The 13,159-nt window shown below is 40.6% G+C and overlaps 1 protein-coding gene across 3 annotated transcripts in view; it reads left to right on the top strand.

Annotated features, from left to right (window-relative positions):
• Window positions 1-13,159, top strand: part of HBP5 (SOUL heme-binding family protein) — a 377,592-nt gene that overhangs the window by 147,547 nt on the left and 216,886 nt on the right. For 2 of the 3 annotated variants that reach the window (XM_089404427.1, XM_089404428.1), the window contains exons 3-4: window positions 2,541-2,609; window positions 2,758-2,829. The exons of the other annotated variant lie outside the window; for it this stretch is intronic. In XM_089404427.1, coding sequence (XP_089260553.1) covers window positions 2,541-2,609; window positions 2,758-2,829 — 141 coding nt within the window. The remainder of the gene's footprint in view (window positions 1-2,540; window positions 2,610-2,757; window positions 2,830-13,159) is intronic. 3 annotated transcript variants of the gene reach the window in all.

The raw sequence follows: 13,159 nt of genomic DNA, 5'->3' as shown, positions 1-13,159 counted from the left end.
TCAGCATCTCATCCATGGGTGGCTCCTCCTCAACAGATGGCTCTATGTGTGTAGGCTCTATCCTCTCCACCAAGGTGTCAACTAGGGCTATCAAAGAGGTCTCGAATAATGGTGACTCCTGCGCCACATCGGGTAGATTGATGTGCTCCTCACCATCCTGTGGGCTCTCAGCATCATACTCACCCTGCTCCCGAGGCGCCTAATATCTAAACCAAGTCTTCGCCAACAAAAACGCCCCCTGTTCTCACCCTCTAACTGTGCCTGTCTTGCTTGCTCCTTTTCAGGAGATCTAGTGCCCAGATTTTGTTGGCTTTCCCCACATGGTGTAGATGGCTGTGCTCCCATGACTTGTGCACCTTTAGTGTCTCTGCTGTAAGGACAAGGATGGATCTGGTCTGACACCTTCCTCAACTGAGCCAACCTCTCATCATTCCAGCAGATTCCACCCCAGAATTCCTGCATACTGAATCTCCCTTGAGCCATGGGTGGTGTATGGTGTAACTTGTCACTGTGCATACATGCCCAAATTGCCCATGATCTTACTGGTTACCCACATTTGGGCCAAGATCATGCTCTGATACAACTATAATGTTCCAAACTTAAATAAACAATGATATGCAAAACAAAATCGATTTGTGACACAGGAAATTAAAACGATTTGCAAATGCTCATTAAAACTCCAGAAGTGAGAACCAACTGAGTCATTTTATTAATGAAATGGAGCAAGTACAATAATATAGAGAAATGCACATGGGCTTGCCTCAAGGGCAAGCTTGAAAGGACCTAGGTGATAAAACAATTATCTCGAAGCTGGAAATCACTGCTCTAGTGCTCTGCGCTATCCCTAGAAACTACACTACTAGCTGGAAAGGAACTGCAAGAAACCTCGTCTCTGGCACTCAGAAAATGCTAAAATTTCATATTCGGGATCCTTGTCAAAAACCCAGAAAAACTCAGAAAGGGTTTGGCTTGTCTCCAAGTGAAAGTCAAACCCATAAATTGGTGCAAATTCCCCAGCTACTAGCAATTTGCACTGTTATAAGAATAAGGATTTCATACCCGAATATCACCCGAAAAATTCTGAAATTTTAACCACAGACTCATCTCACAAAACCTAGAAAACCCAAAAATGAGTTTGCCGGATTTTTACCTTCTGAAATCAACCTCCAATATATCCCACGCCCTCCAAACTACTCAAGAATACGGCCTGCAAGGGACACCAACGAAATCCTCCTCTAAGGCTTTGAAAATGAAGCAATCACCTCCAAAAATTCTTCCCTTAACTTCCTTGACAAAGTTCAGCCTCAAAGACTGATACTCTACCTCCCACTCGTGCACCAAGTGCTGCCTCTACACTGGCCCAGAAAGTGCGAAAATCGCACTGCAAAGAAGCACTCTTCTCCAATTCCCAAACTCTCCAAGATGACAACAAATCTCTTAGGCCTCCTCTTCGGAAAATCTCCCAACCAAACTCCACGGCAAGCCACCACAAACAAACTCAACCTTCTCTTCACTGCGTCCTCCAATAATACGCTCCACCAGAAGATGAATGCAACTGCTGGAAATCACAACGAAATCCCTCCTCTGGAAGAATGAAGAAAAACCTTCCTAGGGTGGCACTCGAAGTCCCCTGAAGAAAGGGTGAGCTCTTCGCTTGAGGAACTCGTGTTGAACAACAAGTGACTCAGCTAAGTAGCTCGAACAACCAAAGAGAAATCGACATGCCAAAATATGAATGGAATGAAGAGAGCTGCCTTCCTTATATAGATTTCGTGCAGCACTTTTCCCTCCAATTTTACCTCCATCATGGGCCCTCACTTAACCACCTCCATGCAAACCAAACTAGGGAGTGCGTATTTCCCTAGTGTGGGTGGTCCTCCCTGTGTAATTTAACCACAACAAAATATCTTCTCCTAAGTCTAATCTCCTAATAAAAATCGAATGGGCACCACTATCTCTAAAATTGGCCCCAAAATGCAATAATTAGTCTTGTTCCAAATTAATTTAGGAAGGGACATGACACATTTTCTAGTAGGAGCCTTTGGCCTTGGGATTCGCACAAGGAATCTGTACAAAATATTCGCAACATTTACATCACGTGTCTTTTACACAGCCCACATGGCTCAACATCCTTCAAAACTAACCTTGTGACATACTTCATACATAATTAGACCAAGCATAATTCCAAGGATTAAAATTGGGGTACTACATTGTTCCTGTCCCAATTTGTTTTGGGACTTAGAAAGAATGAATTGCACGAGATGTAGTCATTTTCAAGGAAAGTATCGTACCTGATAATGAGAGACATTGGCTAACATCTTTGCATAATAAAAATAGTAAATACCAGGATTGAAAGCGATAATGGTGTTAAGGACGAAAGTTTTTAATGGGCAGGTGATTTCTTCTCGGGAGTAATGCACATGCTTTTATTAAAGAGTAGCAATTTCTCTAGAATGAATTTGTTTTCAATACTTTGGCTATTTTCTTGTTTGTTCCTTTAATTATTGCTTAGTTCTAATTCTTTCTTGTCGTTTGAATAGGATTACTGGGACTCAATAAAAAATAATGAATATTTCTCTTTTGAAGGTTTAATTGATGTTTTGAAGCAGGTGAGTAACTTTCCAAGATCAAGAGTGGTATATTAATTTATATTTTATCTGTTTAGTCTATATTGAATTTGCATGGGCTTCAAGTCTTTCCAGTAATCTCTTTGCTATACCTTATTATTTTAACCAAGCAATGATGATCCTTTGACAGCTGCAAATTTACAAAACCCCAGATTTAGAAACTCCAAAGTATCAAATATTGAAAAGAACGGCAGATTATGAGGTAAGATTCTCAACAATGTTCACGTGGCAGGATTTATCATATACTTACGTAAAGGTATATGCTCTTCCATGTTTTTTATTTGCTGTTTATGGAATTTTTTTTTTTAATGATTTTAGTAAATTATTCGTGCTTTTCGTCTTCATCTGTTTTCTATAAAGGAGTGATAGTAGTAACAATCTAGACTACCTTTGGAAGGACATGAAGGCCTTCCCTTTTTCTCTTCACTTGAACACTCTCTTAATATAGTAAGGATGTCTTTTAACAAAAGCATCCCAGAGAGCTAAAGAAGGTAATAATAGGCATCCTTTTGCAAGGAACAAACCATAGTCTACTAACCAAAAAATAGCTGAGACGTATTTACATGCACCTTTATACTAAGCAGGATACTTGGGGAATGTCAAAATGAAATAACTCTAAAGTTCAGTTGAGGTTTTTGACAAAGAAATCTAAGGATATTCTTGAGTGTTTTTGGGGCTATCTGGTCCTTTTTATGTAATTATCATTTTATTAAACTTCTTTCCATTCCCCTTGGCAATTCTTTTGTATCGAAAGTTTCGTTTTGTGCTTAAATAGAGTTCATTGAAGAGAGCATGGGACTCTAAACAAAACCAAGGTTGTCACAATCCTATCTCTGTGCATAACCACATTAAAAATCTCCTTTGTCCTATCTTGGGATCCTAAATTAAAATAAAGCTCTTTAAAAGCCCTCTTTGAAGGTTCCTACAATCTCAACTTGACCAAACTCACCACAAAATCCCATATTTTTGTAAATCAAGCAAAATGTGTCTCACAAGCCACTTAACAGTAAGCCTGCTGCAATGATAAGGGTATGACATGGTATATTCTATATATTCTATATAGATATATTCTCTATACATGCATGGTATGCTTTTACTGATACGGTATTTTCCTGCTATGCTTGCATGTACAGTGGCATGTTTTCAGCAATTATTTGCAGCACAACCTTCCACATGCATTGTGATACATGCCCCAACATGATTTTGAGGGTCTTGTAGTATTACCAGGATATTTGTTGTGTCAATGACCAAGATACTAGTTCTATGCTAGATCATTTGTGTGCCATAGTGTCTATGTCCCACTAGGCCTAGCTCTTGTACCAGCACCCAACAGTAGGCCTAGTTATTGCACTAGCACCGAACACCTTGCACCACCAAAAAGATAACTCAAGTAGCCATCTCACTGCCAACGTGCTGTTGAGAAATCTAGGGCATAGAAATTAGGTGATTTCTCTTCTATTGATAACTGCTTGTGAATGCTTTTTACTTCTTAGATTAGGATCTTCTTTTACTTATATTAGTATAGTGTTCTTCATCAAATAACTACCAATGCAAAAACCGTAAAGAGACAACAGATCCACAATGTAGGCTATTAGCCAAGGCCAAAAGCTCTCCCACTTGAGAGGAAAAACCCGAACAAATTCTTCTTCTTATGGGACTTCAATTGACGAATACCAAGACCAAGACCCTTGATCTATTTGCTACTCCAAGACCAAGACACAAAGCTTCCTCTCTTTCCTTGAGTCAACGATAGGCAAACCCTTTGCTTCTTCCTCCTTCTCGGCTATCCTTCAGAATTTCAGTCCCTTGATTCAGGGCTGCAACTTCCGGCTCTAAATCAGAAACCCTAGCTCATATAGTTGACCAACTTTGACCCTTAACTATCCTCACTTTAGAAGGAGACTTCTTCTTGATAATTTGGCTTCCCTTTGATTTGTCCTTCTCCCAATTTGGTTACCTTCGATGACTGTAGCCTTCTCGGCCTTCCTGCAGTAGATGATCCCTCTTTTCTTTGCACGTGTGACAAAAGAAAAACCCTAAAACAGACCCAAAACACCTTCTCTCTTCCTTCCTTCTTCTTGCTGGTTATGAGACTTCTTTATGGGTGATTTTCGCACTTGTCTTTATTTCAGACCTTGACTGAATTGCTTGCTTGTGAAATGAGGCCAAGCTGCCTATTTATAGTAGTTTGCCAAGGTAAATAACCCGACTTGACAGTTTCTTGGGTCGACATGTCATTTGGAGAGGTTTCATTATTCCTTCTTGAAGCTGACTTGTAGGAGGTGCTTTTGCTTGGTCTTGGAGGGCCTTCTTATTCATTTAATGACTCATACAAAAATGTAACAGGCCCAAGAAGGGTCCTTCATACATGACATTGACTTAGTTTGACTTTTATGATATGATGACAAAACCTAAAGGCTCACAATGGGAGCCATAACTAAAAATAAAATTCCTTGGTCATTGAAACCCATGAGACAAGCATTACAATAATAATTTTATTGTTCTTCTTTACATCAATTACATAAAATCACAATTACACATGTCATTATGAAGACCGAACCTAGTTACACTTTTCAACACTCCCTCTAAACTAGGGAGGTATTCATAATGGTACTTGGACATTCTCAATCTGAAGAATTCTCATAAGAAGAGGCGAATTGGTAACCCATCTGTTTAGCATCATATCAACCTGCATTGTCAAATAGCAAGGCCTTGACTAACAACTCTATCTCTCCACAAGATTAGAGCACAATGTTGGCGAGACCAATGATGTATAAACACCTTCATCATTGTCTCTCTCGGAACATACCCCACCCGGGTTCTCAGGGTGTGTTTCACCAGGACTATTTTTATCTTGGATTCCCAGTCCTCAAAGAATATCAGTCCTCTACGACTACTCTTATCTTGGATGCCCTAACTCATCCTCAAAGAGCATCAGATGCCAGATGTTTACCCAATCCTCCATTCTGTCTTCCCAAGTGAAGACAAGAATGATGTGTCTATCTCTCCCTCTTAATTAGGGAGGACATACCTATTCCAATGAAGGAATGTACTCATTCCTAAGGAAGGAATGTGTACCTAACCTCCCTCTTGGCTTAGGAATTTTGCTTCCAAGTTTCTTCCAAGTAGGAAACTTGTTTCCAAGCTCCCTCTTAACTAGGGACCTACAACAACTCCTCAGGTGGAGATGATGGGACAATTAGATGTTTGAAGAACTCCTTCTTACGATGTCATGAACTTCTTTTCATTATTAAGGAGTCTTCATGTTTTGGGATTTCTTCGTAGAGCACAGACCATCCATCACTTCCATCCATGGGTTTAGTCATGTCATTATTCCTTTCATCGGAAAGTGATCCATCAATTCCTATATGGCCTTGGTTTATGCCATGTTACCTTCTCCCCATGTCATGTTTCCTCAAGGATCTTTCATCCTACTACATGGACATCATAGGTGGAAGATATCCATAGATCTTCCCTTGGAAGCCCTACACAAGCCTATCCAAATACCATTCAAAAATAAGGAATTAACACTTAAATCAAAATTACCTTTGTGATGGTCTTTCATCATGACATCTTCTAGTTTGCATCAACATCCTGCATACACATTGACACATCTCCCAAAGATATACATTGTCAAGGGTCTCTTTCCTTTTCAGACTTCATTAGAGTCTTCATATATTTCATGGAGATATCCTAGTCAAATCTCTCAGTCTTTGGATGTTGATTGCATTTTCCATGGTTGCATATCCCACGATCTCTTCCTTCCTTTCTTCACACATTTCATTCCCAGGAACTTCCAATCAGAATTCCTCCAATTGTTGTCAACCACCTCATATTACATATGAGGACATATTATGTTGATTTCATCTAGAGAATGTGTGACTCATGCCTTCCTGCATCCTTTCAGAGGAGGAGATCCTTTTCTTTTGATCATGCTCTCAAGATAGAGCATTGATCCATGTTACCTGCAACCATATGACATGACTTTACAATATCGAATACAAGCATACATACCTCATTTTTCTTTATGTCATCCAGACTTCCTTCAACAACTTCCTTGATTGAAAAAGCTTCAATCCCTTGATCTGCTTCACCTCTTATATCATTATACCATCATCCCATGAATTACACAAGTTTGGAATTCTTGATGAAACCCTTGCTCCCTTTTGATTGGTGAACCTTTCGACGAAGATTCTAATAGAGGATCTTGAGTATCCTCATCCAACAGATGTTTCCTTTTGATAGATGTATGATGAGTCTTGTACTAGATGAAATTTTCTTTCTTTTCCATAAGTACCACCTATGTTACTAATGAGGTTTCGAAGAGCTACATCTTTCCATGGGTGACTGCCATAGACTTCAATTTCAACCATCTTTCATGCTTTTCTATGATGATGTCACGAGCTCTTGCTTTCAATGCTTCTATGATGCCATGATGCATCCAATCATTTTTCTTAGTGAACCATGATAGCTATATCTTACAATAGAAGAGTTAAGAACAAGAACTTGAAAAGAACTTAGGTGCGGAAGACTATCTCAATCATAGTAGAGATCTCTTACTTCCTCCTTCTTGGACTTCTTCTTTTCAGCTTCTTCCACTTCCTTGGTGATATGGGCTTCTTCTCTTCCGCTTTTGTTATTGTCCTTTTTGATCTTAGGTCAATCTCTTTTGTAATGTCCATATTCTTGACATCCATAGCGTTGAATCTTGGCCATGTTTCTTTTATTTTTCCAAGAACCAAACTTCCCAAATTTTCCCTTTCTTCTTGTCATTGTAGCATAAGCTTGATTTTGCTCACCTGATCCTACATCAGATTTGGCCTTTAGTCTAGATCTAAGTTGCACGAAATATCTGAAACCTTTTGGAGTTTCCGAAACGGGTACGTTTAGAATAGTCACCTCCCAAAAATGGAAACGTCAGCTGAAACACCGATTGAAACGTCATATATGTATATATAATTTTTTTTTATAAATAAGTGAATAACACATTATCTTGTAAGTAAAAAGGGAATAAGACCAAGGGAATAAGACCAATATATGACAATCTAGAAGGAAAACCAAGTCTATATTAAGTCTCATAGATGATTACATGATGGTCGAGCTTCGGAGTTTTGGGTATGGGTACGGCCCAAAACGCCAGGTTCCTAGAAGTTTCATGCAACATAGGTCTAGATTCTTCAATCTTGCACAGTGACCATAGATCTTGGAATGGAGTAGCTTCTCTCTTCCCATAAATACTTGAAGTAAAGTTACCCCATTCCTCCGATAGTGCATTTAGTACAACTGTAGTCATTTCTCTATCAGACATGACTTCTCCCAAATCTTGACGTTGATCTCTGATTTCAGATATCCTCATAAAGTATGAGGCTATTCCATCTTCCCTTGACATCTTTAGCTTGTAGAGTTCTTGCCTTAATGAGATGACTTCTCTAGCAGTGTTTACAGAATACAACTGTAATGTTTCTAAACAGGAATATAAGTGATATACAAAGCATGCAAACAATCCAACAATAAAAAAAACGAAATATACATTAAGCACCCATCGAAACACTGGAAATAGAGAACTGATGATCCATTTTATTACTTCTTCAGGAGCAAATACAATAGTAAAATAGAATGGTGCACCTGGGCTTGTCTCAATGGACACGCATAACAAAAACCAGGTGATAAAATGCTGAACTGGAGGTGACTACAGCTGCTGCACCAAACTGAACTGAGCTGCCCCAAAAAACAGTTCTGTCTTTTGACTTCGAAGGGCTGGAATCATTGCTTCCCATGCTCAGAAAATTATGAGATTTTAGCTCCTTTCTCTTTGGCCTAAACCCAGAAAACCCACGAAGAAATTGACCAAATATTGACCTCATAATTTTGGCCCACATTCCCCTTAGCTCCTCTAACTGTTGGCTCAATTGGGACCCCTGTTTGACCCCTTAGATCTACCCAGAAAATTCTATAAAATTAGGAGTGTGATCCTTGCCCAAAACCCAAAAAAACCCAGAAAGGAATTTGGTTGGTTTAGACTTCTGAAATTCGACCCCCTTGGAGCCCAGCTTCAGCTGCAACTGCAAAACTCGGCCTGCTGGAATCTGCTTGTAAATCCTCCTGGAAATGGACCCAAAGTGTTGGGCTGACCTCTGCTATCAATCCCCTGACTTCTCGGATGGGCTTCCGGCCTATGGCACCTGCTCCTTAGCTCCACGAAATTGTTGGACTGGCCCTCTGCACTGTCCCCAAGCCTAGTAATTCGAACTGCTGGGACGCTGACTTTGCTGGCTTCGAAACTCACAAGAAAGGCTGGCCCTTTGCTGCTCTCCCAATCTTCTAACTTTCCCGGCAAATGCTTGATCATTGATAGCTCCAAACTCCCCCTGCATATTCTCTAACTAGCCAGAAATAGTAAATACGCACTCCCTATTGTGGCTGAGTGGTAGTGCTGTAACACACTCCCGAAACTCCTGAAATACTTATGGAACTTCCTCTCTAGGGTGGGAACATATGGTCCCCCGAAGTAGAGGTTGAATATCCTGCTTGAGAGATTTGTGGCTGAACAGCCAGTTGATTCAGCTAAACAATAGAGCGAACAGTCAAGTAATTTTGATTGTAAGGTGTAAGAATCATCCCAAATGAGAGCTCTCTCCTCCTTTTATCTTTGTGGGCCTTCCTTGCCTCATGTGGGCCCCTCCATCCAACACTTCGAATTCCCTTCAAGCCATTCGAATGGCCTAGTTCGAATTACCACGTGGGTGGCCCCCACCTTCCATTAGCAATCAAATTAAGTTGAATTTCCTCCTAAGTCCCTAAGTCGAAAATGTTGGGTTCTTTCCCTTAGCCAAAATTGTGCAAAAATGTGTTGAAACACCCTGTTACAAATGTGTTTGAGAAGGGACATGACAATCCTCCCCTCCCAAATGTTGCTTACCCTCAAGCAATCTCAAAGTTGGGTGCTCCAAAATGTGCTCACCCTCCCAGGTGGCATCCTCATTCGGTAAGCTCCAATGCACCAAAAATCGCTTGTCCTCAAGCAATGCCTGAGCAAGCATCCTCTCTAACTGTTGCTCCCCACTGCCACTACAAAATATGCCAGGGTCCCAGATGTGCCACTGGATCATGCCTGACCTCAACACTGTCTTGATATAAATGAATCCTTCAATACCAGGATCCCAGACAATCCTGTCCAATGTGAAGCTCCCCTCGCTCCATTGACTATCCTGCCCATGAAAGTACCAGAAGTCCCCTGCTCCATCAGTGACTCACTAAAGACCAATGGAAGATCTGTATGATCTCCCCTTACTGTAGTCGACACATCCCTAAAGGTTATTGAGCCGTGGAGAGCTGTGATGCCCTAGTTTCCTGCTAGTCGCAGAGTGGTGCCACCATGCTCATGCTACACTACTTTGACTATGTCATACTCCCCATTGTGCGCAATCAAGATCCTCCTCTCCTGGAACTCGATGGTGGAATATTGAAAGAGGCGAGACACATCTTGCCTCGGCATCTCCATGGCACCAAGGCCTACCTATCCAAATCTAACTCCGAACCTGTACAACAACAGAGAATGTCTGCCTCCCCATATGATGAAACCCTCTGTGAACCCCCATGTGTCATCCCAAGAGCGAACTATATCACTCTCTGCCACGACTCCGCTCATCACGAGTGATCTATCGATCAATTGAATCCCTGCATCCCATAGCCAGACCTGCTGTGGCATAGCCCTGTCAACCGATGGAATCCCTCTGGCCCTCATCTCTGTTGAATTTTCTAAGTCTATCCGTTAGAAAATTAATTTGTATTATGCTGGTTTATTTCTTCTACTTGTTTAAATTCAAACAAGTTATTTAATACATTTAAATACCGAAATAAACACAATACAGTCACAACATCTACAGATCATCAACTGAAAGAAAACAAGCGCACAAGTGACACTGTTATTTTTGTACAAATGTCCCCGAAAAGCCCAATGCGGGAAAATCTGTGAAGCAATTCAAAGGGTTATATTATTATGCAATCTATCTAAGTACAACTGGGTGCCTAACCGACTCACCTAACAGAGAAAAATACACGACAACAATACCTCTATATTCGGAAACAGGTATTCAGAAAACCTGTCCCACGAAACCCTCTCCGGCACAACTGAAGCTCAGCGCTAGCCCTTCTGGCCTCTGCGTCAGCCTCCTGCTGACTTGCGTCAACCCTAAGACCCTCTGCGTCAGCTTCCTGCTGACCTGCGTCAACCCTAAGACTCTCTGCGTCAGCCTCCTGCTGACCTGTGTCAACCCCAAGACCCTCTACGTCAGCCCTTTAAGGCACTGTGCAACCTCTGGGACCCTCTGTGTCACTCTAGCAGCCTCTGCGTGGATGACACAGTCCCTCTGGCCCAGTGTTGCGGGGGAGCGCCCCCCCCCCTCTCGCTCCCGCTCCCGATCCGCGCTCCGGGCGGGAGCGGGTCGGGAGCGCGCGATTTCGGGAGCGCGCTCCCTAAAAAAAATTTCGCTCCCTGCCTTTTCGGGAGCGTTTTGCGTTTTTTGCATTTTTTTTTTTGTAGTAATGTTCGAAATGCAATTTTTTTTGAAAGAAACAAATAGTTTTTGAGTGGGGCAACTTAATGATCAAGTCTAGGCCCTAGTATTGATATGCTATTCATGGTAATGTTAAATTCTTAAAGTAAAAGTGACATTTTCTTTAATTTTCATTTTCATCCTTTTACTTAAATTTTTAACATTACCATGAAATGACTCAGGATGTTTGAGAGTGGTTTCGTCCTCATTGGATTTCATATGGAGAAAGTAGAATTTTAGATTTCATTCAAAATCCAGCAGACTTATCAGTTTTTCAGGATTTCAGGATTGGGGGATTGCAATGTTTCCATTGAATTTTGTCATGTATTAGGGTATGGAACTCATATTTAATCAAGAGTACCAATCCCTCTATGTACCTTGATTTTAGTGACATTGGTTGTCGAACTCCTCTATCATGACCCTTCTAAAAATGTACGCATCACTCAAACAAAATCTTGACTTGACATGCTATGCTTTTTCTATCTTATGTTAATGCTTAGAGGGTGATATTAATGACAAAGATCCCTATGCAGATACAAAGGTAATGACAAAGATACCTCTGGATATTAATGCTTGGAGGGTGATATTAATGACAAAGATCCTGATTTTGCAACAAGACTAAAAAATTAGACATTTCTCGTGGTGGCAAGAGGCCCAAGCATAAGAAATAGATAATAGATTTACTTCTCTTCTCTAGTTTCTAGTAGCTTTTATAACTATTGACTCTTTCATATTTATTATGATATTTTTTTAAACAATATATGACAATTTAAGTTTGAAGTTGGCAATTATAACTCATTAGTAATGAATTATGAATATGATGCTTCATGAAAGTTGAAAGTTGTTTCATTTCGTTTCATTTTATAACATTTCATTTCATGTTAGATATTATTTGTTGTAATGGTTACACTTAGCTTACAAGTACAACTTTGGTGATCAATGATGATAAATGTTATATATTGAATTTTGAAAGCTTGAAACTTTAAGATTGATGAATCATGAGACTCAATATGTTGTATGTTACTATGTTACTAACTTGCGGACGTGGTTGATGAAGATTATAACTTCTAGATGATTGTTGTTATATGGTTCAATCTATGCTTTTTTATGTTTTTTATATCTAATTCATCATTTTACATGTTTTTGTTGACATATATGTATCAAAAATATAAAAAATATAAAAAATATATATATTTTTAAAAAATCGCTCCGGGATTCGCTCCCAAACCGGGAGCTTCTGAAAATGGTCGCTCCCGCTCCCGCTTCCGCTCCCGCTCCCCGCTTCCGCTCCCGCTCCCAAGTAACATTGCTCTGGCCTTTGTGCTGTCTCTGCTGGGCTCTGCGTAGCCTGGACTGGTTGTTGCTCTTGCTCTCTCTGAGTCTGCGCTGGTCTCTCAGTATTGTCTCTGCCTCTCTGCCTCGTACTCATTGCCCCTCACTGCTCATCACTGATTCAACTTTGCTTAGCAACCCCGCTCTAGAAAAATGAATCACTGATCACTCCGGTGTGTTCTCCAACTGACCCTCAAGCCTCCTCTTATACTTTTCCTGTTGGTCTTTCAACGGCTGAGATTAAATCTCTAATCAACGGCTAAGATTAGATTTGGCTTGAACCATGACTTTTGGAACCTTCTAACCCAGTTTTATATTAATACCCATTACTATTTTATTTTTCCTAAGTTTAGACTTAGGAACTCCATTAAAAATATTAATTATTTTAATATCTCCCAAATCGGGTACAATCTGTCCAAATCATTTCCAGGTCTTGGAGATCTCATGTGCTTTAGCCTCTCCACCAATTTTCCTGGCTAGAGCACATCGATGCTACCCCAAATCAACACTCCCACTTAGCGAGGACTGCGCTCTAGTAATACTCCACACTGAGCATTACTCTGATTATACGACACTAGTACCTGTGCTGATGCTAGGCCTTCCTGCCCAACATCCTCTGCACTGCTGCCCATGGCCCTGCCATTG

Source organism: Pinus tabuliformis, chromosome 2_2 (genome assembly GCF_031772625.1).
Source record: "Pinus tabuliformis cultivar Carrire ecotype Pingquan chromosome 2_2, CPIR1, whole genome shotgun sequence".
NCBI lineage: Eukaryota > Viridiplantae > Streptophyta > Pinopsida > Pinales > Pinaceae > Pinus > Pinus tabuliformis.
The sequence above is the reverse complement of the archived record's forward strand: the minus strand, read 5'-3'. Positions and strand labels throughout refer to the sequence as shown.